Consider the following 27,574-nt stretch of genomic DNA (forward strand, 5'->3'; position numbering starts at 1 on the left):
TTTTATTATTATTGAATTAATTTTAATATGTAAAGTAATATTATTTTGTTTCAAATAAAGTCTTTTCCAAATAACATGTGATGATTTGAAGATTGCTTCATATCATATTTATCACATCATAATGAATCAGAATTTAACATTAAATATAATAATTACATTTAATGGTATTCTACGACTCTTAACAAATGAAATCATAAATGAAAATAAAGAAAAATGTAAGAAAAGAAAAGAAAAAATAAATCAAAAAATCAAAAAATCAAGCAATGAGGGATTAAGCAGTCTAACAATTTTGTATATGCAATGACTTAGTTGCATATTTTGCATATTTTATCTTTTGTTTTATTATTTTCACAGAAAAATTATTACATATTTTTAATTTTTTAATTATACATAATATTGTAATTTTTAGAATGTATGTTAAATTGAATTTTATTATTGTAATAAAATTTTATATTATACAGTGTTTCCCATTTTAATTAATATCATCCACTGCAAGAAAAAGTATTAATTACTAGAGGTTAATAATCTTTAAAGATGGCTTGGTGAAGGTAGGATAGAAATCATGCTTGCTAAGGCCTTACAATCTAGGTTGTGTACTTTTAGCATGGCAACCATGTGGCCCTGCCAATTCTTTGGTCTTGCCTTGCCTAATCAAGTATAGCCATGTAGCCCTACTAGCCGCATGGTCTTTGTTAATTGATGAAAATTAATTAATTATTAGAAATTAGAACGTATTAATTATACACCATTAAACAGTCAATTTTCAAAATTTTAATTAATTATTAGTGGTTATTAGTTTTTGGGAGATTAGTTACTGGAAAAAATATTGTAGTTATTACTCTCTTGACTACAAAATATAACATACATCAATAAAACTATACTATATTATTTAAAATATTTTTTCTAAATCTCATGCATTCAATTTAAATACTACATAAAATAATAACAACAATGAAATCACTTTGATAAAAACTAAAACAATATATTGTGCACTAAGACTACTTTTGTAGATTTTGTAATACAATATTTGTTTGAATTAAAATCAAAAATCAAAAATCAATAAGATTTAAAACTAGATGTATGTGTGTGTATATATATAATTGATATTAATATTAAAATTATATTTTATCTATATACAAAATTACAATCTTAAGCACCCTCTAAATATTTTGACATATTTGTACCACTTTTTAAAGGTCTTTATAAGTCTTAAAAAATCTTCTAAGTTATGTTGTAATTGTCTAAAAGTTTCTTAGAACATTTTGTAATCTTTTTAAGGATACTTTAAACTTTATATTTATCTTAGCTTTTTATAGTTTGTCAGAAGTTTCCAAAAAACTTATTTAGATATTAACAAACATAGCTTACTATTTTGGAGTAGCGAGTCGGCTGCAAATAGGCAGCAGGTGGAACAAGACTCTTTTTAAAAAACATTGGTTTTATTTTGGAACTTAAACAACTTCAGCAAGAAATGGTTTATTTTGGAGAGAACATTCCCTCAATATTGAGAGATATGGGGGTTGATCCCAAGTGGCAGCATAGAGGGCATAGGTTTTCACTGTTCAAAGTTGAGATGTTTGTTTCGCACTATGTCTTTTCTTTGTAGAATTCTTTAGATTGGACTTTGTTGTTCTCCTCTCCCTTGGCCTATGGGTGAATATTGGATCTTTAAGTTCTCTTCTATTGAGGTGCTCCCAAAATGGACAGGCATGCATGCACGTAGGAATTTTGTTTTTTGTTTTTTGTTTTTTTTTTTTGTTCTTTTTAAAAAGGGCATCCAACTTCCAATTGAAAGACGGTTTTTAATGTATATGTATGTGCATTTACAGATAAAACCATCGGATTTTACAATATGATGACATAAACTTGAAACTAAATAATTCTACGAACATGAAAAAGAGATCCTGAGGGATATTACATGGAGAGTTTGTTTCGTAGTCAAACTACAACGTTTGACGAAGAATTCACAAGCTTGAACGTTTCAGTATGGCAGTGATTTCAAACTGGTAATCTCCGGAAGTGAGTGAGGACAGAAAAGACAGATAATGGATACAAAACATCAGAGTAACCTGTAGCAATCGGATTCAAAAAAGACTAGCATGATTTGTCAACATTTGACGCTGACGAAAACCACACCTTTTATTAAAACCACCCTATTGCAGGCATCCCTAGTTCGTACTACTAAGTTGGATATTTTAGTGACAACCTCACTAGCCTGATTACCAGAGACGACAAAGGACACTAAAGAAAATTGTGCAACTACGGTGAGGCATTATGGGCCAACAAAACTATGTGTTATGAATCATTGTGGAATTTGTTAATAGTTAAGGGTTACATATTTTACAATCACTATGTCAATACATAGGACCACAGCAAAACCAGCGGGCACTAAGAAACACACATAACAGCAAGAAACCCAGTGGTGATACCCACATGGACCTCAAGTACGCCTCTATTACAATGTCGATGATATCTCGTCTATATCTTGTAAATGAGATGTTAGCGACGAAAATTTAGGTCTTTTGAGACTTGACCTTGCCACCTGCACTAAGAAAAATTGTATTAGGACAGAGATGATATTAAAGGCGCGCGCCATAAGCTAGAATACCCGTGGATTGAGTACATCCTTGAGGAATAAAAGTACGTGACACCAAATGACACTAGTAGTGCTTCCCGTCAACTGCCCTCATTCCAGTGTAACAATAGAATCAGTTATAAATAAAAGATCATGATGAAGAGGAAGCAAGAGGAAACTATCTCACAATGTGAAACTCATATAGTTCTGAAAAGATGAGAGAACCAACGGGAGGAAGCACACCTGTGAAGTAAGAATGCGGCCACTGGACTCAAACCCGAATCGTAACTTTTGTCCCTTTGAGATCTAAGTCTAGCAGTCCCAGAACGAATGTGCGAAGATGGGACATGTCCATCTTTTTCACCGCCATTATCTGAGAGTAACCGGCGTGCTAGGCTCTGCAGACCTTTCACAGGAGCTTCGTCTTTTCTGAAAAACAGGATTAAACCAATCAGAGCACTAAGTGATTCCAAAGTATCGACTAGAAGTATACCAGAAGCTTACATAATTCACATTAAAATTATCCCATGAGTTCCTATATCATAACTACAGAAAAAATTCAGTAAGTTATAAAACAGTCAGAGATTAAAAGTTTTCGATCCAAAACTAATATGTTCCTAATAACATCACTACAACACAGTATACGGATGCATGTAAATAACTATGTCTTCTCATATGAAAAAGCAACTGATCCATTGACGTGATGTTGTGATTTGACGTAACGTTAACGTTTGTCAGCTGGCATCCCTCCGCGGAAGTTACTGCATGCCTGATGGGCATAAAAGTTTCTGATTAATCCAGTACCTGATTAGTTGTCTTAGAAGTTTGCTAACAAGAACTTCACAAGCACCTGGCGCCAGCCGCTCCAGATCCATCAAAGCGTCCGCTGCATCAGCTGCAGCTCTTAAAGCAGGCCCTTCCGACTGCTCAGCTGCAGTCTGCATGAAACGCTGCAATCAATTAAAGGTAGGTTTGATGGACTGTAAAGGCACTGCCCGGCAAGGAAAGCCATTAATTGCCACTAGGTTTTAAGAGATTACTCGCCATTTGTTGCTTTATCATGCTTGACGCTACCTGGACTTTAATTGGACAAGTTTATGTAGTACATGTTCAAAACTGTTCCAGCCTAACTAAAATGTCGATGATCCAAAATGAAATGATTCACTTAATATGATTAGAGTTGACGTAAACTGTTTCCTCCGAATTATCCTTTCAAAACTAGGGTGGGTTTCAATCTCAACTATACCCACAGACACTCATTACAGCGATCTCTCTGTATCTGACACATAATTTAATTAGATTTGACGTTCATAAAGAAAAGAAGAAAAAGCTGTTTGCAAAGTGAGACTTAGTAGCACTTTCCTATCCTTTCTATTAAGCTCCATCGTCTACTATCAGTATGGGGTGAAATGACAAAATAGTTACCTCTTTAAGAGCAGGTATTAGAAGAAGGGTCAAGGCAGCCGATGCACCAGCTGCAGCGGCTCGGGCAACGTCCTCCTCACTGGCCCGTCTACTCTGCCTAGAAGCTGCCTTTGGGGTCTCTCGAGGATCACTGTAGCCAAAAAATCAGAAAGGTTGGACAAGTACATCTAAACCTAATGAATAGAAGTCCAACCATGAAAATAGAAGTAGAAGATCCTTGTGACATGAGAAACTAAAATCCACCCATTTGGATAACTACCCATGCAAGGTGCAAAAGAAAAAGACATGAAGGCAAGAGCAGTCCAAACTTCATGGGTGCACATAATCATTAACCAACCTTAAATGCTCGTGAGCATCTTTCCGTAATTTCACTGGTGTAGGACCTTTTGGACCTCCTTTCCTCATTCCAGCTTGAAGGGCAGCTTTGGCCTGAAGGAAAAAAAAAGTTACAGTAACCCACATAACTCTAAATTTCTACTTTAGGCACATAGAGGCATACACTCAAGGTTGTAAAATTCGTGAACATAAAGAGAATACGTCAAATGCTAAATCAAAGATGTGGACCACCCCTCAGATGAAGATAATAACATCGAGATTGTAAGACTCCTTCATGTTAATATAGAATTGCTCGGAACCAAAGAAGATTAATCAAAAACCTCGGCAAGATTTGTTGCACTATCTTCTCGAGCTTCTAGATTAATTTTTGGAGTTCCTGGGATTGAGCCTCCCTCGTCTGGTGTACTGCTTCGCACTATAGTCCCACTTGAAAAACCTTCCGAAGCTTCTTCATTTCTTGATCCTCCAGTGGTGTTAACCTGCGGGTGAAGACATAAGTTCCTGATCCCAGACTGAGAAAGGACAACACAAACAAGCTCGGGACGCGTGCCTACGCGTACAAGGAAGTCACGTTATGGAATGGCAAAAAGTACGAAGGGTATAAGAGTGTCAGGTCAAGGAGTACACTCACAAGTAATCGAGAAAGAAGAATTTACCGTAGTAGCTGACAGTGACCCTAGAAATGGTCGTGCTTGAGATCTTCCCTCCATACTGCTATCACCACTTGCATGGGGCCCCTGCAAAAAAATAAGTTACTTTGGGTTAGTGAATCAGCTCCTGGTTTCACCTAAATTCGTTAAAAGCAGCACGGCCATACCACTTTCAGTTGCGTTTCCCAAGACGTTAGCTATTTAGATCGTATCCCTCACATGCAAGACCGAGTAGTGGACCTCATAATACAGTGATGAAAGTTGACACTCCAAGCTGTGAGCCAAATTATTTACGATCTAAACTCAAAAATTAGCGGCGAAACGAAGTCAGCAAAATAAAGTAATTCAATTTTTTACAAATCCCAACGAAAGGCATTTGGACGCTCCCCGAATTAAAACTTACAGGATCTCTCGAAAAGTACGGTTCTGCATCTAATCTTTTTTGCGTGCCGAAACTATTTCTACGAAGCGCATTTATATCCACACTGGCATCCCTCAGTCCTGCATCAATTTGATAATCAAGTTCTGCCTTGCTCAAAAGAGTGGGCAATACGTCGCTTCCTTGATGTAAGGAATTATCAGTCCCTCGAGGCCTGTCTTGATCTATTTGCCCAAACGTCTTTGAGCTGCTTCGGAGAGTACCAGTAGTATGTATACTGCCAGTCCCAAAGTCCCAACTTGCATCCCTACGTCGAGAGCTGATACATAATATTACGAGGCATCACAGAATGAGGACGTATTCAAAGGAAACAGGTTCACAAGTCCACAAGTCATAAATTTACGCACAGCAGGTTTTTATCAACACCACTTGGAAATTGAGCACATTAAAAAATTAAATACTTAACAAACTAACCTCAAGGGAGGATAGACACCATTGTCGCTCCTCATCCTCACTCCCTTACTGTCAGACTCATTCTTAAAGGCTTCGGATGGTCTGGGTGTATCCTTGGCCTTGCTAACATGTGATTTTGGTCGTTCTCTGGATAGACAATTGCATTTCTCAAAATGGATGAGGGAGATGGATTGATTTACAAGAAAGAAGAATGCGACATGATATCAAAAAGCGAGCACGTGATGACAGAGACAACAAACTGCTATGCATTATCCCTAACCTTATCCTGTCAACAAGTCTGGAGCTCTTTCGGGCATTCTTGACGAATCGGTGTCTGAGAAGCTCCTTCGCACTTGGCCTCTGTGGAATGCACTTGGGTATTAAGTCCACGATATCTAATAAAAGAAAATCGACTTCGACAAGAGGATAACTCACAACCTTGCAACTTAAGATCGCATTCGTGAAACGTCATAAACTGCTGTCGACATCAATATTATCGTAGGAAATACAACTTGCTTTGGGACAAGATGATTCCTTCCTCATTCTTTATTTCAATGATATGCGACTTAACCGTATATACTGCCAAGTCAAATAATAAAATAACTTCTCAACACTGTGCACAACTCTGCATTTTATTGTCTACATCATCATCTTCCCCCCCAAAAGCAAAATATTTGGAATCTGATGTCCTCCAGTTTTCCATACCTCAGAAGGGTTTTTCTTAAGGCAGAAAGATACGAACTCCTTGAAGGGTCGAGAATAATGATCATCCAGCTGCAACAAGTAAAATTACATTTTTATGTTAATCACCAATAGACTACATAAATTTAGAGTAGACGAGTAAGTGGACAATGGAGTGCAAATCCTTAAACCAAATTTGGTAGTACTGGCAGCTAATAGACTCTAAAGTCTAAGCAGACTGGATGAATCATCAAACATAATTTATCGAAAATATGAGATTAATTCCCATCCCTCCACAGCATTTTATCCTGTAATTAGCAGCGCCACAAGACTCTCACCTGCGGCGGGTTGTTCTTAGGAATAAGAAAAAGAACACGCATAGGATGCAGATCTGCGTAAGGTGGCTCCCCTTTTGCCATCTCAATAGCGGTGATCCCCAATGACCATATATCTGCCTGCAATGAAAATCACCTGCTCTCAGCTATTGAATGAATGAGAATGATCTTTCCATCACAAGCATAACCCCCTTCAACACGAATGAGCAAAAAGTAGCATCAACTAGGGCACTCCACAGAGCTCTGAGCCAACAAAAAAATGGCGTACACCATTTAATAAGAAATATACATTAGCTACGATTTCCGAGTAGTTTCCGATTACCTTCTCATTGTAGCCATCTCCAGAGTTCTGTATGACCTCTGGCGCCATCCAGAATGGAGTTCCAACAAATGTCTGCAGCGACATGTCAGACTTCCAATTAAATCGGTTCATTCTTAGACAAAATCACCAATTTTAAGACCACGTAACAAACCGCTCACATGGTTCATCCGCATACAGACTCGGTTCCAATATGCTGGATAAGGCTACTCTTTCAAAAAAAGCCACATACAGTTGAGAAGTCAACTGACCTTGCGTTTGGACATTGTACGAGTCAGCTGAGCAGAAACTCCAAAATCTGCAACCTGCACCACTTCCCATCAGAGCCGATATTTATTTCATCACGTATCACAAAAACACGAATTATAAAACCAACAGACTAGCTGTATTTTTTAGGATACCAATATACACTGCAAAGATATACCACAGTACATTGTAACCGTTAGCCACAGAGCGATTAAACATTCGTAACAAATCTACACTGTAAGCTTCAATAAGAAAAATAGTCAGCTAAGACATTTTGATCTGATCTTATAGTTGTAGTATCATTCTGAAATTTACAGTCTAAGTGGCGAGGTAAACTTACCTTAACATCTCCATTTGCAGTGAGCAGTATATTAGCCGCTGCAACAAACAATACCATGGATACATTATCGATAACTATAAATGGAGATTTGTAAGCCTTGAAACTACCAGCAGGCGAAGATGCAACATACTCCAACGAATGCTCAAAACCTCATGCTCCTGATAAGCTATGACCTAAAACGTCATCCAAAAATAAAATGCTAAATGAATTAAGTCTAGCATAAAATCTGCCATTACTTGCATGATGAACTACGTACACTGGCTCAGAACAAAAAGTAGGTAAAACTTGACGCAAAAGACACCCCTGCACCTTTAATATCACGATGTATTTTTCCTTCTGAATGTAGGTAGTCCAGTGACAGCAACAGCTCTCGTAAGATGGACGCTATAGAAACTTCATCAAGTGGTGGTCCAGTCTCAAGCTGCGTCAACACAAAAATCAAAGTCTTTGTGAAACTTACGTGAAGCAACCTACATCACAGCTACTCCACACAACTAGTCCAGTCAATTTGATGCCCCAAAACTTAATTAAAAATTCGTTTCAGTGAGTTGTTGTCAGAGGTAAATTATCAACTGATTCAATAACGCAAAAGCACAAAAACAGTTTCATACCCCAACTGGAAAACAAAGTCAAAGTGTGCTGTTAGATTTACCAAGTCTGATACAGAGCCACCAGCCATGTACTCCATGACAATCCATAATTTTGTCGTGTGTAAGTACGACCCATAATACTCTGTGATATGAGGTGATCGACACTGACCTAGTACAGAAATCTCCTGAGAAACAAAGATAAAGAACCAATCAGCTGTCTCCGTAAAGTCCTTGTAACCATAGAGCACTTAAGATCTAATGAGGAACAAACATCTTGAAGACATCTATCCATCAGGGCAGTACCAAATTTAGACTGGAGCTAGAATAAGAAATTTAATATTAAAATTATTTACATTAATAAAGAAAAACCAAACAAACCTACCTTCTGAATGTCCTCAACTTCATCCTCTCTGATAACAAGGAAAATTGCGCACCACATCGAGAAAGTCAGCCTCAGTGATCTTACATACACCTTTCCTGCAACTCTTCAGGGTTTTACAGACATCTAGTAACCCGTGTAAACTTTCACAGAAGTACCTCGTAAATTTACGAACTGACTCCGGTTACGTCTCAAGGAGGCAAAGACAATCAAAGTTAACTTTGGATGAAATGTGTCACTTACGCTTCCTCCAGGTCGATGACTTTGATTGCCACCTCTTTGTTCAACTCCTTATCAAATCTGCTCAAGTACAATTCAAGCAGCATGAACAACTATCAGAACGTAGTCTAGAGTGATCGAAAACTCAAAATTCCATATTTTCTATGAATTTAATCAACCTAAGCTTCATATTGTCTTCACTACCCACTTGCAGCCCTCCAGAAGCTCGCCTGGCATGGAAATGGAATAATACACAGCATGGCGTGATCGATAATGTGACGCGAAAGACAGCTTAGTTTGTGGTCGGTAGTGCAACTAGAGAAGACTCAAGGATCTTTACGTGTCAATTATTGGTCCGATTGAGTGAAGGAGTAACTATAACCAAGGGCATCAGAGTTTTTGATGAAAAGCTATATCCCATTTCTAAACAAAGATCGAAAAAAGAGAATTTGAAAGAAAAGAAGGACATCTTGGCTTTCAAAGCTGGACAGAGAATATACGCTACATCAGATCCAATGGTCGAACTCAATTGCAAAAATAAGACAAAAAATTTGTTAGAAAATTGGAGCCGAGCCATGTCAGTCTCTCCGCGCCAGTTTTGGGAAATGCTGATCAACAAATAAACTCAATGCAAAACTGTAACCTCCAGTAAGTCTACAGTCGTGAGAGTGCATAAAATGTAAGGCAAAACTAAATTAAGTTAAAAGATCAGTAGTTGAGTTGATCGAACCATCTGCAACTTACCCTCTGAAAACATCGCCAAAAGATCCTTTGCCGATTAGTTCCAAATTCTCAAACCGAGCTTCCATGGCACCATCGATAAGTCCATGGACCTCCTCGTCTACATATACGTAATACTCCATTGCTTGAATTACTCAACCCTACTGTCCAAATCCTCGATCCCTTGCAAGTTTCCTTCAATTCCACATTCTCATCCTTCCCTCCACTTTAAACTATCACATTACTCGAAAGATTCATCGAGACTGCACCAGGAACATCGTGACCTCCAAGCATTGTGAACTCGTGATGCCACATACAGAGGCCTCGTTCCTCTTGATTAAAATTCTCCCGCAATCCCATCTAGGAGTGATGTGATACCCCCCCCCCTTCCCCCTCAACTTCACCGCAACCACAATGCATCCACAATCCTCTCGATCTCCAAACCTGCCATCTCCCCTGCTTCGATTCACCTTAAAACCCTGCAACAAACCCTAGAGTAGAACACGAGCAAGCTTGCTCCATTGCTAATGAGCTGCCACAATCGTGAACTGAAAAACGGATCACGTACTCAACCATTATCCACTATTAACAAACTACAAGAAGGACCACGGCGAGCTGGCTAAGCCACTTGGTATGCTGCAACAGCAGCACCAAATCATAACGCGAACCATTCACGTCGAATCAGTGCAGAATCATGACGCGAGCTCTATCGCCATCGCTCGAGTTCCTGTCTCAGTGCTCAAAAGGCCAGCCTGTATACAATGACTATGCCGTCCGAGATTAGATGGATGAGAAACGCCTCATGATTTCAACAGAACGACATTTTTCATTCATTAGATGTAAAGCAAACGATTTATGGTTGGTTACGGGTGGATGTCTCTGTTCGTTCATCGACTGCTTGGTTTGGAGAGCTTTTCATTTCGTGGATTAGGGTTTCGATGCTTTTTGTTGAAATGCTGCATGTAAATTGCTCAGATCGGCAATGCTGTCATGGATGTAAGCTGACTGTTCTTTCATCTTTCGAGTAAATCCTACGGTGGATGAGTAGTCGCATTCAAGGTAATGTTTGTGATTTGGTGAAGTGAAATTCGACTTGGTTCAACCTGAAGCTTGTCTCTGGAGATTTGGAGCAGCAATGTGTGTACAGTAGTTGGTCGGGATAGATTTAGCCCTTACCAAATAGCGGAATGTAATGTGTGGATTTATAGTGCGAGGCACACCAGCTTCGTAGCATCAATTGCACGAGTAAAACAGCTGTTTCTTGTGTCTTTTTTGAATTCGTAACCATGTGCTGCTATTGTCTACAAAAACTCGGGGATGGTGATATTATTGGTTTGAAACAATTAAAGAAATTTACCAAGTCATCCGACAGAGCATTGTCTAAGGTCGATAGGATCATATCCTGACGCCTGTGAGCACTTTCAAGTTTATAGAGATATTTAGCTTGGTGGCTTCTTTGAATGCGGAGGTAGTTAGGAGACAACATGAAGGCAGGTGTGTTCATGTTGAAGTTGAAGCAGAGTCAGAGGCAGTTTTCAAAATACAGAAGAAGCGACTAGTATTGAAGATTGAGCTGCTGATAGCAGCAAGTTACATATTCCTTCACGGGCCTGCTGGTGACTTTTTCAGTGTTGTATTCGGACTATTTACTTACATTTATATTTTCTGATTGCAAGAATGTGAAAAAGAGAAAGGTTTAATGTGCTACCTTATGCTCGAAAGCTACGGGAGGAGGGAAGTCTGGGAGGCCTAACATCGAGGTGCAGAACCTAATAAATTTTACCATTTAACCTCTTCTATGAGGTGGTCATTGATATCGGCTAGCTAATTTTCTTTTGTGACAATGCTGAAATTCAGTTGCAGCTGGGCCAAACTACTTAGTCTGTTGATCAACATAGCATTTTCTCAGGTTCTTTTCAATACTGAATCCTCATTTCTCTCCCGAAGAATAACACAGGTTTTTGTATTATGAAGCCATGATGCTTACCTCTGTAGCTTTCTAAACACACCTAATCGTACTGCGAGATGATTTTGGTCATCGAATGAACCTCGGAGATCCCAGCTTGCTGTGCATGGTTGTTTCAAAGAGAACCATGACAACCCACACAACTGTACATCACCTCAAAGCAGCTCAAAACATTCTTTTGTATTTTAGGGGAAGAAGACTTCCTTGCCTCTCATCCTTGGAGTGTCATGATTTTCATGTTTTATGCTCCATCAGCATGTCCCTCAATACATTTTCGGAGGAGTCTGAGAACCAAACACACAAAATCATTTTTACTGCGGCTACAGATTTAGCATTCTCAATCACAATGCCTTAGTTATTTAGGATGACCACTAAGATCAGAGAGTTGGGAAAGGGAAGTTGGCTGACCCTGAGGGCGAGTGAGCAGGCGAGGAACATCATGACTGGGCCGAAAACTCCAACGGGTTCATTAATTGTCGGTCGCAAAGCTGTAGTGCCCTGCTCCCCTCCACTCCCCGCACGAAATTCTTCACTGACATGAATCCGGCATTGAGACGCCATTTCCTCCCACCCCATTCTCACATGAAACTTTGCGTTTGTAAGTACCCAATGAAATAGGATTCTAGAACTCTTGATGGTACTCAGTTTATTCCTGGCACTTCTGAGATCGAAGTTGTGACTGCTCGACGGAACATTGGACTTAACTGTGGTGAAGAAACTAGTGCAACTACGGCAGTTTCTAAGAATGAGAGGTCTTCCAGACAATTTGTGCTGATCTACTTTTCGGGACAGTTGTCAAAGTCTTCATCATTTCTAATTATTTCAGCAAATACTATCTGGTTAATAAGAGTATGGTGTGACACAGCTCCTCGAAGCAAACGTATTAATTTCAATTCTACATGTGTGCTGTTTATTGGGAGAAAATAAGAGTGTACCTTCCTCAAATTTGCGTTTCTGGTAGCACCAAACGAGTTTTCTTCTTTTGGTGGTGAGCTCACAGCTACTTCACTTTCCGAAGTGTCAGGGCTTTTAGATAATCGTGCATTTTTGAACTGCAAAAGCGTATTTACATTACATATATAGTATACCATGTTCATAAACCTCGTAAGTTTAGAACCAATTAAAATCATATCTTGATGGTTGAAATCAATTGAAAAACTTGGCAACTCAGATGGTGGGCTCCTCGATCCGGCAGGATACTGCTCATGGAGTACATTGACCACATAGTATGTTGCTTATTATATCAAGAGGTGCAGATATGTATGAGCATGTATATATTAGGCACATGCAGAATGGGAAACCATGTCACAAACACCAATTAGTTCATAAGATTATGGGGGCACTTTTTTGCCACGGATGCTGTTTACATAGTTACCGAGTAACTCAGACAACAAGAACCGACAAGAACTGAAAAAAATATGGCAACTCAGTCTCGTAGACGCCTCATTACAGTTCTATGTAAGCTGATAATGCTGCTGTGCGATGTAAGATTCGTCTGAATATGAGATCTTCTGACTCTAGCAGTTGCAACGTTATTGTGAATTGAGATTGCATGTCGTTTGATGCAGATTCTGTGCCTAGCAGATTTTTCAAGCTGCAGTTATAAGGTTGCTGTAATGCAGGCAGCCATCATGTGTTTCTTTTCACCCAGTTCCCACCGGTTGAACAAATCTGCTTGGTTTCGCCCCAATATACCATTTCAGACTGTTAAAGTTCGGATTCCAAGTCGTGTCTCTTGGATGGACTATGTAAGACTTTGCGTCCAATACCTTTGGTCAAAGCCCAACGAGAGAGCCGGAAGCGTTTTAAATTAGCGTAATGCTGCTACGTAATGCAATATGTTATATGAGCATGGCCTGAGGTACCTTTTCCGACTTAGGGGAGGCCCCGTAGCTAGTATGTACAGATACACCATCTTCTCCAGAGGTCCCATTCGAAGTATACATTGATTGCTTGGAATTGGTCATATTCATTTCAACCGTCCCGATGGAGCCTCGTGAGCATGTCTCTCCTGCTTTATTTTCTCTTGCAGGTGATGTACCTGAGCTCTTGGACGAAGGACCAGCTACAGATGCAGTTGAGGAAACGCCGCTACCAAGACGACCCTCATCAACAGGTATCTGTTTAGACACAATAAAGAAAGAAACCCTACATTACTCAGTTTTGAGAGGCAGTTTCATAGATTATTTTTATATATGATCACCTTGCATGTGTCGAAGGCCTATTTCAAGTCATACCTCTCGGTTATTTGGCAATTCGCATCCTCCTTTAACAACGGAGTTCCTTGACGAGCCCCTTGACGAGTGGGATTGAGGACGTGTAGGCTGGATGTTGTGACATGGCTTCAAGGAGCGTCGGTTGGAGGAATTCTCTGTATGACAGACAAGATCTTCTAAACCTGCGTAATGATGACTTAATGTCCTGAATTTATCCTGCCAATCCTCCACTTCAGCCCGCAAATTGTGGTTGCTACGCCGCAATGAAGCCTGTTGCAGGTATGGGAAGGATAATTTATTATCTCTTATTCGAAATAGAAAATATGGAATAATTCCTCAGTCAAGATATTGCCACTATTGAGCTAACGTAAATCCCAATGCGACATAGCGCTGCGACGGATGAAACATTTAAGCAGGGTTGCAGATTGTCGAAGTTGATACCAAACTATCTCTTGACAGTTCATCATGTAATAGAAATCCCATGACCGCAGAAAATGGGTTTTAGTAAGATCACGTATTTTCAGCTCTTGGACGTGGCCATATAGGAGCCGATTTTCTTAAATTAAAAGTAGACTTTCTTATCATGTAATTGTACCAATTCCACCAGAAGCTGAGCCTTCTCCCCTCCAAGAGAGGCTCGAACCTGCGCATAGTTGAACCTTACGTGAGGATTTTAGCAGCGTTTCTTTCAACTGACTCTGCTTCTGAAGTTTAGCTATGTAACAAAGATTTTTCTCTGTCTCCAAAGCAAGAAGTACGATGCAAGTTAAAAGTCTCACGGAGCTTGAGAAAAATTGACACAGAAATGGATACCAAACCTTGCGCAGTTCATGATCATAGTGTGCAATGGTCGATGACATTTCTTGACCCTGCAGGTTCTTCACCTGTGAAACGTAGGCAGCAAACGAAACCCTTAGTTCATGGACAGAATTAATTGTGACGTTGATTCAGGTGTTACGGCCATTGTTAGGTCTAAGAGATCAGGTCTAGCACGAACACAAGTAAACTTCAACACAAAAAAAGGGTTTTCAAAATGTGAACTATTGGACAACCTGTTGCTCTAAGATCTCATTTTGGAGAATCAATTCCTTGTGATCGGTTCGCAGATCATCGTAATTCTTCTGTAAGGAATGAGCAGTTATTCGTCTCTTCTCCAGGGCCTTCTTCAGCTCCGAGTTGTGTGTGCGGTACTCACAAGCTGTAGACTGCAAAGATATTCTCCAGGGTCAGTCATCATAGCAGTGACAAACTGCCTCCCATCCAACTATCACACTCGTAATCCTGTGGGACAAGCTGGAAAATGTATTTATAATAATTCTATACTCAAAAATATGATATTAAATAACCTTCAACGTCAGTGGAACAGAAGAATCTAAATGTTGACCTTGAGCGTTTCGTACTTCTTCTGCAAAGCTGAATGCTCAGCCTTATGGGTTGCTTGCAGCTCCTCAAGCCTGGCATTCATGTCCTCCCATCGCCTTTCCTGCAACAAATTACCAAATTGGGCCCTTGTGCGTCTGGTTCTCCAATAAACTTTGCAATATATGACTTATAATCCACAGGTTACACACATCCGCTAGTGCATATGATCTGATCAGGCATGCCGAAGTTTTGTTTCAATGCTAAGAATTGAGGAGTTTCGGTTGTGTAGGGCGTGTGTACTGTTTTAGCAACAAGCAATTATTAGGGAATGTACCAGCTTCCCATTCTGATCCAGTAAATCCTGGTTCTGCAATGCCCTTGCCTGCTTGTATATCAACAATCAGATCGTTAGCAAGTATCTAAATAAACATGCAACTTGGGATGTTCCTCCATCGACAAAGTTGCATAACATGAAATTAATACCTAAAATGAAACTAGTTATTTGACTGAGTACCACCAGGAAATTATGCATATTTGGTGTTTATGGTCGTAATTGGTTTTCTTTAAGCTTGAAATAAAAATCAAGTGATAAAAAAATAATTCACTACTTTCGCAACTACCTGCCGGCTTTTTTTTCTTAAGGATTATTTTAATGATGCATGTTTGGAAAATGTTTTCATATTTAGATTTAACAAATACATGTTGTCCCGTATGATAACATTATGAATTAAAAGTCAAATAACTAGTTAATTTTGATATATAATTAAAAAATGGGACTCAATAAATGTAATTTTTGGATACATTTTCTTCAAACATACTTTTGCAACATTTGTATTTGGAATGTTGTATTAGATTGTTCAAATCACAGAAATATAATTTTTTAAAGTATATCTGAAGACGACTTATTTTCAGAATCGATGTATTCAAAAAGTTACCCTAATTCCAATTAAAATAGAAATAATCACATTACAATAAAATGCTCCTAAGATTATTTTGCAGTCATCAGTACGTATTTGGCAAAAGAATTCAGCTCAAAAGTATAAGATCAGTTCTTTGTTTTCTATCTATGAAAAGTAGAAGTGTAGACCAGGGTTGGTATTTTGTTCAGTTTGCCATCCCTCAACTCTATGTCCAATACGTACCTCGTGAAGTATGCGGGCTTCAGTGGCCTCCACATTTATCCTCTCAATCTCTTGCTGTTGCGCCTTCGTGAGGGCGTGTGTCTCACGTCGCACCTGAAAATACATTCGAGAGTAATTACATCAATCAAATTGTCAAATTGGAATTTCGGACACATCATGTGTGGTGCATCATGCTTAGAAGGACGTAGCACGGTCCTTAAACCTACACTGAATTTCTTACCTTGTCAAGCTCCATGGTTGCTTCACGGGCTGCTGCAACAGCTTCAGCAGCGGCAGCTGCGTGCTTTCGAACCTCATGAGTCGCAGCTGTGGCCACCTTACCCCTTAGTTGATCAAGGTCGAGACCTTGCTTAACAACTGAAGCTGTACTTTCACAACCAAACCACGACATAGTGAACGTTACAATTCCATCCAGCGACCATATGCTTACCACATGCCCATGCCATTCAGAGAGGCTTTCGCAGAACGACAGCATTACTTGCACCCGAAAAACTCAAGATGCAAAGAACAGTACAGGGAGTACTCAACACAAAGCCAGCAAATGCTCAAGTTCCTGAACACGCGAAAGGAGGCCGGATGCAGCAGCTTCTACACTGCCCACATAAACTCGCAATGAATCGGTCTCCCTTTGCCCTTCCTCTCTTGCCCTGAAATAATCAATGACAAGACACATCACCTTCTAACAACATGCCGAGAATAATTTGAATCTTGTTGCTGCAGCAAACTACAAATCAAGGAAGCCTGTGGTACTTCTTTTGAGTCTTTTACAGTCTCAAAATTGTGATCCCAGAATCTAAGCTCCAAGCATTCAAAATATTCAATCGAATTGCGAGAGCCAAAACCCCTAAAAAGTTTCAAAATAACGAATGTTGTGTTTAGTGCTCACTCGAAATCTGCTAATCGTGCTAGCAATTGGTCAAGGTAGAAAGATGGATGAAACAATTCAAGAATTGACATAAAGACCTTTCTGAGGCGCGCAACGCTACTTGAAATTCTGAAAATCTTTGATGGAGGTTGACAGAGGCTGGATGATCGTACTGCGGGGACACGCAACCAATCCCTCAGTTATTGTCCAACTCCAGTAGTATTCAAGTCACCCAAAAACATGTTCTTACTGACAAACTGGAAGATTAGAACATTCAGTGGATTGCAATTAGGTTTGGATAGACGTACATTGTCTACACTGGACATGGAGGAGCCTTCACCAGAGCTGGGCCAAAATGGGTGACTGCCAGAGGGTGGCAACACGGAAGGGGGAGACTCCTGTGGGCGACCATTCTGTTTCTTCTTATTTGTGTGCACCTCGTAATGCGGCAAAAATTCGCAATCATTGTCAAGTGATTTCCCTATTTCTTCATAGACGCATTCAGTCTTTGCGTTTTTGCTCTTTCCTGTCATTTTTAGAGTCTGATCTACTACGACGCTGTGTACGTCTGTAACACCAGGACCTGAACAATTCTGCATCGAAGAAAAACTCGCTTCTCGGGAGGACCACTGCTCTATGGCAGACTTGATGCTGAGAAGCACCCAACAGTAGGGTGGGCAAAACTGCAAGCATAGAAGTTGCACCTTTCATCTCCCATATCATCTTCACTTGTGATGCCCTCAAACAAACTTGCTTCCTCGATACGATCTGAATAACTCACCTTAATGTAATTGGTATCCGAAGACTGTGATTGAATGCATTATCTTTAAAAAATAGTTTGTCTCTTGAGGGATGGAATTAGACCCTCTCAAGTTACAAGCAAACCCTGAAGGAGAATTTGTACCCACAAGCATATGAAACTAAGAATCACTGATTTTTATTCTATTCAGAAAAAATAAGACGACACCAAATCTGACGATATCACTTACAATGAGAGGTTCGGGAATCCAATCGATGACAGAATGCTACTATTTCTTTGCACAATATGTTACCCCCGGCATCCTTTCTGCCTGTTGCAAGCTTTGCATCAATGCAGGAATTACGGTCGCAAACGCCCTCAAGTAATTATCAGAGGAACTCCACGTCACTTCATCACAAACATGAAGTTTAACTTTGTCGAGTTATCTACAGTAGCAAGCCTGCACTCAGCAGCAGCAGCATCACAATCAGATCGCAGCAAGCTATTACAGTCACCAGCTCTGGGACAAACGAGAAGGTCATGACTTACTTGAAAAACCTAATCTTCTGACCAGAATAATCTGTCAGAAGCCCGAAACTGTGCTGGAAGCCAAGTCCGTAAATTTTTTAGGAAAACACCCACTTCAGAAGATGGTCTGTGCAGCAGCTACGCAACCCAAGTGGGAGGATGCAGATGCAGAGGTCTTGTGAAGCTGGAAGGTGAGGGCGGAGGAGGGCATTGACACCGATGATTCAAAGAAGCGATGATGGGGTTGGATTCGAGGCTTCTTCGACTCCTGCAGCTGCCTGACACGCTTAACTACCTGCATTGCGTAGTCCCCGTTCGGGCGGTTACATCGAAACGCAGCCCAAACCAAAGCGATGAGACGGATTCATGAAATGGCAGACACTCTCCTCCTCCTCCTCCTCGTCGTCGAACATGGATGCATCCGTCGATCGAGATTCTTCTTCGGCTGCATTCCCCCGCCCCCTTGCGCCTCCAGCCCATTGCTGCTCTCGACATCCAACGGCGGAGACCCCGAGGAGGCGCAGTTGAATTTCGGGAACGCTGCACTTGTGCCTTGAATGTTGAGGACTCAAAGGGAAGACCCCAATGCATTCAAACCCATTTGATACGAAACATTTATATGATAAAATTTAACAGTAATTTTACAACCAGAAAACTAGGAAAATAAAAAGAAAATGCACTCGTGAGAAGGAAGCATGAGTCTCAACTTCTGTGGTTTTAAAGGATCAACAAAAAAATTGTTTATACATCGATGGGAATCCCTTCAAAGAATTTTGAGTGTATTTTTCTTTTTCCTAAGCTTATTTTTGGACGTTTTGCAACACCTCGATTGAATTTGTTTAGGCAATGTGGCTATTGAACAAACTTGTAAATGAGCCCCATATTTGCCTCCCAAAGGCTGGAACAAAGTTGTTGGACACATTCGGATTCTGTATTGAAAAGGGTAATTCTTCTATTAGACCTGTCTTGTACCCAAAACTTCCTTTACTTTCTCCAATCAACGTTCCTGCAGTAGAACTCCCAATTTCCCACCATTTAAACTCCACGTTCCCACAAGTAGAACACAAAACAAACAAGTCAAACACCTGCGAATTCATTCCAAATAAGCAATTCGATGAGCATGAGGAGTGGATTTCCTTGCCTTGGGCTTCAAAACATTCTTTCGACTACTTCATTTTGGATGGATTTAGAAATAAAATACTCAGAGAGCAAGATGGTATATATTAAAGGTTTATTATAGGTTGGTCCAAATTTTTATTAAATTGCATCCAAAAATAATAAGGTACTTTAGAGCAAATGACAACATTTGCAATCTCTGTAAGCATGGTAAAACAATTAATAATAACATCTACTTTCTATTGTCTCTTAACCTTAAGGTCCCACGGCCCCACCATGTGAGTTTTTTCTATCTTATCTATATAAATTTTGTTGCATCACTAGGATGTATAAGTTTTAATTTTGTTTTTGTTTTTGTTTTTTTTATTATTAATTTTGATTTTAACATTAAAAATATTAATCATACCTAATCAAGAGCATGAATCTAAATATGACTATGAAAACAAGCCAGTCTGACAATTATTAAAGAGGTACTCCATTATTTGCATCATATATGTGTTGGAATAATCAAAATGTTTGTTTAAGAACATGAACGTGTTTGTTCATGGTATTTTGAGTATTTATAATAAAAATTAAAGTCTTTATAATAAAAATAAAATAATAATGTGCTATTCATCTTATACTTATATATATATATATATATATATAACATAAAATTTGCATACTGAGTCAATCAAAGGATTAAAATAGTGATAATGTGATGCATTTAGCGGTGAGCTTAACAAGCTAACGATCCAAACCCAATGCACAAGCATTCATTTTGATTCATCATGAAATACTACAGTTCAAGTATTTACTTTGTAACCGACATCTTAAAAAATTCCCAGAATATTCTACGTGCTACAAAAACTTTTGCAATTTTGGACGGCAATTAAAATACCATGTCATGTTTGCAATATATTTCAATTTGTTCTTTAAAATTCTTGAACAACATATAAAGTCCCATGTTATCTATGAATAGAAATCCATGTGAAAAGAACGTCATATGCAAAATAAAAATATAGAACATAAGAAGCACCATGGCTGCTAAAAACTTAAGATGTATCTTATGTTTCAACTTTAATTTATATATATATATATATATATATATGTATTCATTAGTGAAAATGCCATATTTTCAAAGTATTTTACTATAGAAATACTCTGTCAAAGCACAATTCTAAATAAGTGATCATTCTCACAACTATATAATTGTCCAACAATGTGCTTCTAGTTTTTCCTGTAATTTCAAAAACTATGATAAGAATTGCTTCCAGCCACAACCACCTACTTCAGCTAAGTCAACACTACTGCATTCCAAAGATTTTCCACAAAAAGAGGAACAAAAACCTAGAAAAGAAAAAGAGAAAGAAAAAGAGAAACAAGAAAAGAAAAAGCTACGAAAGAAAGAGGAAAGAAAACAATCCGAAAAGGAAGCTAATTGATAAAGATAAAGAAGAGAAGAGAAGGAAAGAAATACAAGAAAAAGAAAGAAATACAAGAAAAAGAAAGAAATGAAAAGAAGCAGAACAAGTAAAAACAAGTAAAAACAAGTAAAAGTAAACGTAAAAGGTAAAACCAAGAATAAGGAAAGAGAAGAAAGCGAAAGGGGGAAAGATAAGGAAGAAGTGCACCATGACAGCCTCAGGCTGTAGAACCCAAGAAAAAGCGACGCCGTCATGGCGCCGTCTACAGCACCGCGATTAGGTCACCGTTCCCACCGTCCTGGGAGAGTGGGTGGTGGTTCGGAGATCCAGACCAGACCACCGCAAGCCGCCGCTTGCCCTACAAACCACGCCTTCAACCATGCGGCCACGTCAGACGTAGCTCCTTGCCGCACCATCCACACCGTCCGATCTCCCATCCGACGGACCCACCGCATTCCGAACATGCAAAGTTTGCGCTTTCTCCTGGCCTTCAAGAATGCTCTCCCACCCCTCCCACTTCCCTACTCTCTCCCAGGCAGGACGGCAGGAGAGATTGGTCGTTGTTGCGCACTTCACTGTTACAGATAGAAACCTCCGCTTCTTCAGGTATTGTCCCTTCCCCTGCCCTCTTGCTCGTTCTATGGAGTTATTGCACTGGCTACATGCAATGAGTTTGCGGCTATGCTCGAATACATGGTCACTTCTACTATTTGGAAACACGATACACGGTTCATATCCTGTGTTGCTACTTTCAGCAGTGCAGGAGCTGCTGACCTTCGGTGTTTCATCTCCGGAGGGTGTATGTCACGTCCTCAGGATGGTGTATTAGCTAATATCTGAGAGGCCGACTTGAATGGCTCTATTCATGTAATTTTTTTGTGGATAGAGTCTGTGACATGTTGTTTCCACTTGTGTTTTGTAGCTCTTCACGATCCGCTGTGGCCTATCTAAGTTTGGTACCATTTATGTGAAGCAGATAGTTCAAGATGGGTAAGGAGAAGGTCCACATCAACATCGTGGTCATCGGCCATGTCGACTCCGGCAAGTCGACGACCACTGGGCACCTTATCTACAAGTTGGGAGGTATCGACAAGCGTGTGATCGAGCGTTTTGAGAAGGAGGCGGCGGAGATGAACAAGCGTTCGTTCAAGTACGCGTGGGTGCTGGACAAGCTGAAGGCAGAGCGCGAGCGTGGTATCACGATCGATATCGCGTTGTGGAAGTTCGAGACCGTGAAGTACTACTGCACTGTGATCGACGCGCCCGGACATCGCGATTTCATCAAGAACATGATCACGGGAACGTCGCAGGCGGACTGTGCTGTGTTGATCATCGACTCGACGACGGGAGGGTTCGAGGCCGGTATCTCGAAGGATGGACAGACGCGTGAGCACGCACTGCTGGCGTTCACTTTGGGAGTGAAGCAGATGATTTGCTGCTGCAACAAGGTGGGTTCGGGGGCATTTTGGTTGAGGTTGGGGGGTAGGGACATGGTATGGGAGCGGGGCGCGGTGGTGGCATTGGGTTGCGTTATGGACATGGCGTGGGTAATGTCGGGGGCAGACGAGTGGGGTAAGGGGTAGGGTTTTTTGCGTGCATTTTTGGGGAGCAGTGAGGTGGGCTGATGTTGGTGATGTGGAGGGTGGCAGATGGACGCGACGACCCCGAAGTACAGCAAGGCCCGATTTGAGGAGATCAGCAAGGAGGTGTCGGCGTACCTGAAGAAGGTGGGGTACAACCCGGACAAGATTCCGTTCGTGCCGATCTCAGGGTTCGAGGGTGACAACATGATCGAGAGGTCGACGAACCTGGACTGGTACAAGGGTCCGACTCTGTTGGAGGCGTTGGACAACGTGTCGGAGCCGAAGAGGCCATCTGACAAGCCTCTGAGGCTGCCGCTTCAGGACGTGTACAAGATTGGGGGCATTGGAACTGTGCCAGTGGGACGGGTGGAGACGGGAATCATCAGGCCGGGCATGTTGGTGTGCTTCGCACCGACGGGACTGACGACTGAGGTGAAGTCTGTGGAGATGCACCACGAGTCGATGCCCGAGGCACACCCGGGTGACAACGTTGGGTTCAACGTGAAGAATGTGGCGGTGAAGGACCTGAAGAGAGGGTACGTGGCCTCAGACTCGAAGAATGACCCTGCAAAGGAGGCAGCAAACTTTACGGCGCAGGTTATCATCATGAACCACCCGGGACAGATCGGGAACGGTTACGCACCAGTGCTGGATTGCCACACGTCGCACATTGCGGTGAAGTTTGCGGAGATCTTGACGAAGGTGGACAGGCGATCGGGTAAGGAGCTGGAGAAGGAGCCGAAGTTTTTGAAGAACGGGGACGCAGGGTTCGTGAAGATGATTCCGACGAAGCCGATGACGGTGGAGACGTTCGCGGAGTACCCACCATTGGGACGGTTTGCGGTGCGTGATATGAGGCAGACGGTGGCTGTGGGTGTTATCAAGGCCGTAGAGAAGAAGGAACCCACCGGCGCCAAGGTGACCAAGGCCGCTGCCAAGAAGAAGTAGTTTTATTGGTATTGCGGAGTTGGCAGTTTTGGTATTGGTTCGGGGATATTTTTCTGAATCTAGGGATATTGAGGTGCTGTGCTTGCTCGAAATACTTGGTGCGGTCTTTACTTAGTCCAAGTTGGGTTCCGCTCATTTTATCTCGATGCTGAGATGTATGTAATGCGCTTACTCTTGATTTTATTTTTACTGATTTGGGCCAGCGTCCAAAGTTGATTCAATGAATTTCCAGATGTCTGCTATCTTTCAAGTCCGATTTATTGTATGTGCCGATTCGAGCCGCTCTTCTGTGCTACTTGCGCAGTAATTGGCCATGAAGGTCTTCTTGAAATCATGTATGCCCATCGTTTCAAGCCTCAACTACTCTCTATTTACCCAAACAGGACAACAGATGATTTCTTATTTGTGGTCATGTGGCTTCAATTGTCCAGGATTCGGACAGTCTATATCTCTTCAGCAACCCGCACATTCACTTTCTCAGTCAATGCCATTTCTCTAACTCTATACCTCAACACGTACGACGCTGGTTGTCAACAATACTATTCCTGCTGCCAGTGGCTGACATGCACCATGTTTGGGGAATTCACTGAAACTGGTTAGCACCCCTGAGTTGTGATTATACATCTTGGAGTACGACGCTCCTGATCTGATTTTTTACCAGATGATGTATTACAGCGTACCTCACTGTAAGGGTAAATAAATTACAGTGAGTTCACGATTCTTAACTTGGCTTGTCTGCTGCTCTTCTCCACGTGCAACGTTGAATTAGTACGGCGCCACCTATAATGCTCTGCTGATGGAAAAGGATCAAAAACTGTGATGTATGCTACTTTCTTCGACATCTACTGCTGCGGCCCGTGTGATATAAACATGCGAATAGACTGTTGTCGGTGCAGTAGAGAAACTAGTGCGTTTCTAGCAGGATGAAAATCTTTGGTACACTGGGAGTCAATTTTTATTAGACAGAATCTATTACCCACTTATACGCATCAGAAGTTGCTGTGTTAAAGATATGCTCGCTCAAGTTCTTCATGTTGTCTGCATTAATAGTTGCTTTAATAAAGATATGGTATCCCTAGTATTGCTCAAAAGTTACCCACATATTGTTTATTGATTCTTTTCTTTTCTTTTCTTAAAGAAAGGGAGATTCCAACCTCTTTCTATTTGATTAGGCCTGTATTGATATCCTTCTTTTTGACATTATGTAGTTTTTTGAGTTTCTTTATAGTGGGGATTCCACAGTGGCTTGTCATGGAGATCTTGCAACAAAATATCATAAAAGAGGGTTTAAAAGATTCTTTGAAAGAACAGTTGAAAATTAATTTCTTTCAAAGAATCTTTTAATTAAGAGTTATATTTTTGAAATATTATAAACATATCATGCATATATATATATATATATATATATATTTTAAAATATTTGATATTCATTTCTCTACACTAAATTTTATGTTAAAGAAGTACATAGTTATAAAATTAAGTGATTTGTGCTGATTTATGTAAGTGTAAGTAAAATGCAACTAGTCTAATTTAATCTTTATTGACAAAAAGAAAAGAAAAAAAGAAATAAATGTTTGAGTTCTCAATCATACTGCAAAGAGTGAAAGCATCAAAAATAAGAAAGTAGGTGATTTCAAAAATCCAAAATAAATATGTCAAAAAGCTTAGGGAGGTCAATGTAATCCTAAATTCCAAATCCTAAATTCTTAAATCTTAAATATCTAAAATTTCATTCTTATTTAGAGCGATTTGAATATATGTATATATATTTATACACACACACACACACACATATATATATATATATATATATCGAGAGAGAGAGAGAGAGAGAGAGATAGATTTAGTAATCCTAAAATGAACACAATGGTATATTCAAAACTTGCAAAAGACATAAAATTTAAAATCTTAAAGCCTAAGTCAAAGTGACTATATCTTCTAAAGTAAGAACTTTTAGTGCAAGTTATTTAAACCCTCAGAATTCTACATGCCAAAAATAAGAAGGTAAGTCAAGTCGAAATTTCGAAATAAATTTTAAAAAAAACTAGGCACACATATATAAGCCTAAATTCCTAACCAAAACCTAAAATCAAACTATCTATATCTTACAAATGAAAAATCTTTTTGGACATTTTGACTTTACTATAAGAATTATAAGCAAAAATAAATAGAGAAATATGTCATATCAAAACTAGAATAAAATAAAAAATAAAAAATAAAATAAAAATATCTAAGTATATCTTTATAATTCTATATTTTTCAAATCCTAAATTCTAAATTTAAACCTCAAAATTCTTAAAATGCTAAATTTCTAAAATTTTGTAAGTCTTAAATTGTAAAATTTTAAATTTCTAAAATTTCTAAAATTCATAATGAATCACATTATAAAAAAAATATATTATACTACTAAAATATTATCAAATAGAGATTTTTTTTTCAATAGAGTATTTCTATTTATTCAAAAATATTTATACTTTTGAGTATTGGTATGTATTATTTATTTTCATTAAATACGGCTAAATCATAGATTTATTTATAGTATTTATCTTTGTATTAATTGATTCTTTACCAAGTTGCTTATATTATTTGCTCAAATTTCTAAATTTTTAATTTTTAACCAAAAATATCTTAATTATCTCACATAGAATCTAAATAACATAGTATTTATAAAATTATGTTTTGTTGTCAAACATGAAAATTAATCATTCATCCAAATATAATAAAAATCATTTGTTTCTTATATGTACATAGAAAAATTAGGAAATTGTTTATTAAGAAGATCTTTATTGAAAATTAGTCTAATTACAGTTAAAAATATATGTTTAATTTCTATTTATGTTCAATAATCATGAAAAGATTAGTATTAAATCATAACTTTGCATAATATTCAAAAGAAATGAAAAACAAATTCAACCAATGGAATTGAGTTCTAACATTATTGAAATTATTAACAATAAAGAATTTATGCATATATCTATTTTAAATACTCTAAATTTTTATTCAAATATAGAAAACTTAACCAACAAGTAAAAAAAATTATTCTTATCTATTTGGCCTTACATTAATTAATAAATATATTCTTATTTGATCTTATATTATTATAATAGAAAGATTGACATTAGCCTTGTTAAAATTTTCTTAATAAAAATAGATGAGAATTCTTTTGAATTTAATAAAATTCTTTTTTTAACTTGGTTTTTTAATTTTAAACTAATAATTTTATTTGAATAATTTTTTACAAAAACTTAGTATATTTAAATTATATATTGCCAATTAGAATTAAGACCTTATTATTTTTTTAAAATTCTAAGCTTGTAATTTTTTTGGATTAAATCAAACTTGTATTTTAAATCAAATACTAAATTCATATAATATATAAATATTTATCCAAATTTTTTTAACTTTGTCTTTTTGACAACAACATTAAATGACATATTAAATTTATTTATTTATCAATATAAATTTCTATATGTTGGTAATAAATTCAAACATTAGAAGATTGAATTGCTATTAAATAATCACTTTTAGTATTGATTACTAATTGATATATTTAATTTATATATATTTTAGTTGTTTCTAAAGTATGTACTTACAAAAAGTGATGCTACAATATTTTTGTGATTCTTCTTTTGTTGCTGATTAGACATATTTTAAAAAAAACAAGAATAAATATAAAAATCAATTTAAGCATAATACCTCTAAAATACATTCTTGCTTTTAAAATCAATGATTGTTGCTCTTTTATCTTTTCATCTTTTAGAAAGTACAATTAACTTTAATACTTCTTTGTTAATTTTTATAATATCACTATTTTTTTCTTGCCTATGATTTGTAATAATATATGAATCTTTATTTTTTTTAAAATTATTTAATTAAAATAAATAAAATATTTAATTACAAATTTAAAAAATTTCATCTTTGTACATAAAATATTAATGTATATATTTGTTGACAAAAAATTATGTAAACTTGAGATAGATTGTATTATCCAATTATGCGTTCTAGCAGTCCAACAAAACAAGTTGAGTTAATCATTGCACAATGGTCCTACAAGAG

At 38.6% G+C, this 27,574-nt stretch overlaps 3 protein-coding genes across 8 annotated transcripts; 1 reads left to right on the forward strand and 2 right to left on the reverse strand.

The window, feature by feature from the left end:
* Positions 1 to 2,083: 2,083 nt before the first annotated feature.
* Positions 2,084 to 10,372, reverse strand: LOC112288649 (uncharacterized). Of its 4 annotated transcripts, none has more exons than XM_024533084.3 (20): positions 9,672 to 10,372; positions 8,952 to 9,008; positions 8,712 to 8,739; positions 8,392 to 8,514; positions 8,049 to 8,160; positions 7,740 to 7,777; positions 7,405 to 7,458; positions 7,157 to 7,228; positions 6,838 to 6,954; positions 6,524 to 6,592; positions 6,099 to 6,178; positions 5,840 to 5,965; positions 5,390 to 5,684; positions 4,993 to 5,073; positions 4,657 to 4,815; positions 4,338 to 4,429; positions 4,001 to 4,130; positions 3,380 to 3,513; positions 2,819 to 3,004; positions 2,084 to 2,542 (listed from the first exon to the last, which is right to left on the reverse strand). In XM_024533084.3, exons 1-20 carry the CDS (start codon positions 9,788 to 9,790, stop codon positions 2,500 to 2,502), a joined length of 2,115 nt encoding a protein of 704 aa, XP_024388852.1. In that variant the 5' UTR covers positions 9,791 to 10,372; the 3' UTR covers positions 2,084 to 2,499. The 4 variants fall into 4 exon arrangements, with proteins under 4 accessions (XP_024388852.1, XP_024388844.1, XP_090108003.1 ...); XM_024533076.3 differs by having other exon boundaries at positions 3,380 to 3,525; positions 9,672 to 10,367; XM_090251877.1 differs by lacking the exon at positions 8,712 to 8,739 and having other exon boundaries at positions 9,672 to 9,928.
* An 816-nt stretch (positions 10,373 to 11,188) lies between these two features.
* Positions 11,189 to 19,541, reverse strand: LOC112288660 (uncharacterized). Of its 3 annotated transcripts, none has more exons than XM_024533098.3 (17): positions 18,487 to 19,541; positions 18,188 to 18,397; positions 17,507 to 17,881; positions 17,297 to 17,370; positions 16,862 to 16,980; positions 16,554 to 16,696; positions 16,334 to 16,426; positions 15,526 to 15,573; positions 15,214 to 15,312; positions 14,882 to 15,034; positions 14,648 to 14,713; positions 14,425 to 14,472; positions 13,851 to 14,099; positions 13,479 to 13,733; positions 12,549 to 12,665; positions 12,022 to 12,201; positions 11,189 to 11,897 (listed from the first exon to the last, which is right to left on the reverse strand). In XM_024533098.3, the coding sequence occupies exons 3-17, from the start codon at positions 17,795 to 17,797 to the stop codon at positions 11,877 to 11,879; spliced, it is 1,956 nt and encodes a 651-aa protein (XP_024388866.1). In that variant the 5' UTR covers positions 17,798 to 17,881; positions 18,188 to 18,397; positions 18,487 to 19,541; the 3' UTR covers positions 11,189 to 11,876. The 3 variants fall into 3 exon arrangements, with proteins under 3 accessions (XP_024388866.1, XP_024388876.1, XP_090108006.1); XM_024533108.3 differs by having other exon boundaries at positions 17,507 to 17,966; XM_090251880.1 differs by having other exon boundaries at positions 12,022 to 12,111; positions 17,507 to 17,966; positions 18,487 to 19,539.
* A 1,981-nt stretch (positions 19,542 to 21,522) lies between these two features.
* On the forward strand, positions 21,523 to 23,743 carry LOC112288671 (elongation factor 1-alpha). The gene is made up of 3 exons (XM_024533141.3): positions 21,523 to 21,593; positions 21,964 to 22,435; positions 22,637 to 23,743. Exons 2-3 carry the CDS (start codon positions 21,974 to 21,976, stop codon positions 23,516 to 23,518), a joined length of 1,344 nt encoding a protein of 447 aa, XP_024388909.1. The 5' UTR covers positions 21,523 to 21,593; positions 21,964 to 21,973; the 3' UTR covers positions 23,519 to 23,743.
* Positions 23,744 to 27,574: the final 3,831 nt, after the last annotated feature.

Source organism: Physcomitrium patens, chromosome 1 (assembly GCF_059467195.1).
Source record: "Physcomitrium patens ecotype Gransden chromosome 1, ASM5946719v1, whole genome shotgun sequence".
In the NCBI taxonomy this organism is placed as follows: Eukaryota; Viridiplantae; Streptophyta; class Bryopsida; order Funariales; family Funariaceae; genus Physcomitrium; species Physcomitrium patens.

Coding starts and splice junctions, on each gene's coding strand:
- LOC112288649 (XM_024533076.3), bottom strand. CDS start 9,790: ATGGAGTATTACGTATATGTAGACGAGGAGGTCCATGGACTTATCGAT. Junction 9,009..9,671: donor TTTGGCGATGTTTTCAGAGG/GTAAGTTGCAGA, acceptor GTACTTGAGCAG/ATTTGATAAGGAGTTGAACA. Junction 4,816..4,992: donor GGTCACTGTCAGCTACTACG/GTAAATTCTTCT, acceptor CTTCACCCGCAG/GTTAACACCACTGGAGGATC.
- LOC112288671 (XM_024533141.3), top strand. CDS start 21,974: ATGGGTAAGGAGAAGGTCCACATCAACATCGTGGTCATCGGCCATGTC. Junction 22,436..22,636: donor TGATTTGCTGCTGCAACAAG/GTGGGTTCGGGG, acceptor GGAGGGTGGCAG/ATGGACGCGACGACCCCGAA.
- LOC112288660 (XM_024533098.3), bottom strand. CDS start 17,797: ATGCAGAATTGTTCAGGTCCTGGTGTTACAGACGTACACAGCGTCGTA. Junction 15,035..15,213: donor AGAAGTACGAAACGCTCAAG/GTCAACATTTAG, acceptor ATATCTTTGCAG/TCTACAGCTTGTGAGTACCG. Junction 11,898..12,021: donor CCTGCTCACTCGCCCTCAGG/GTCAGCCAACTT, acceptor TTTGGTTCTCAG/ACTCCTCCGAAAATGTATTG.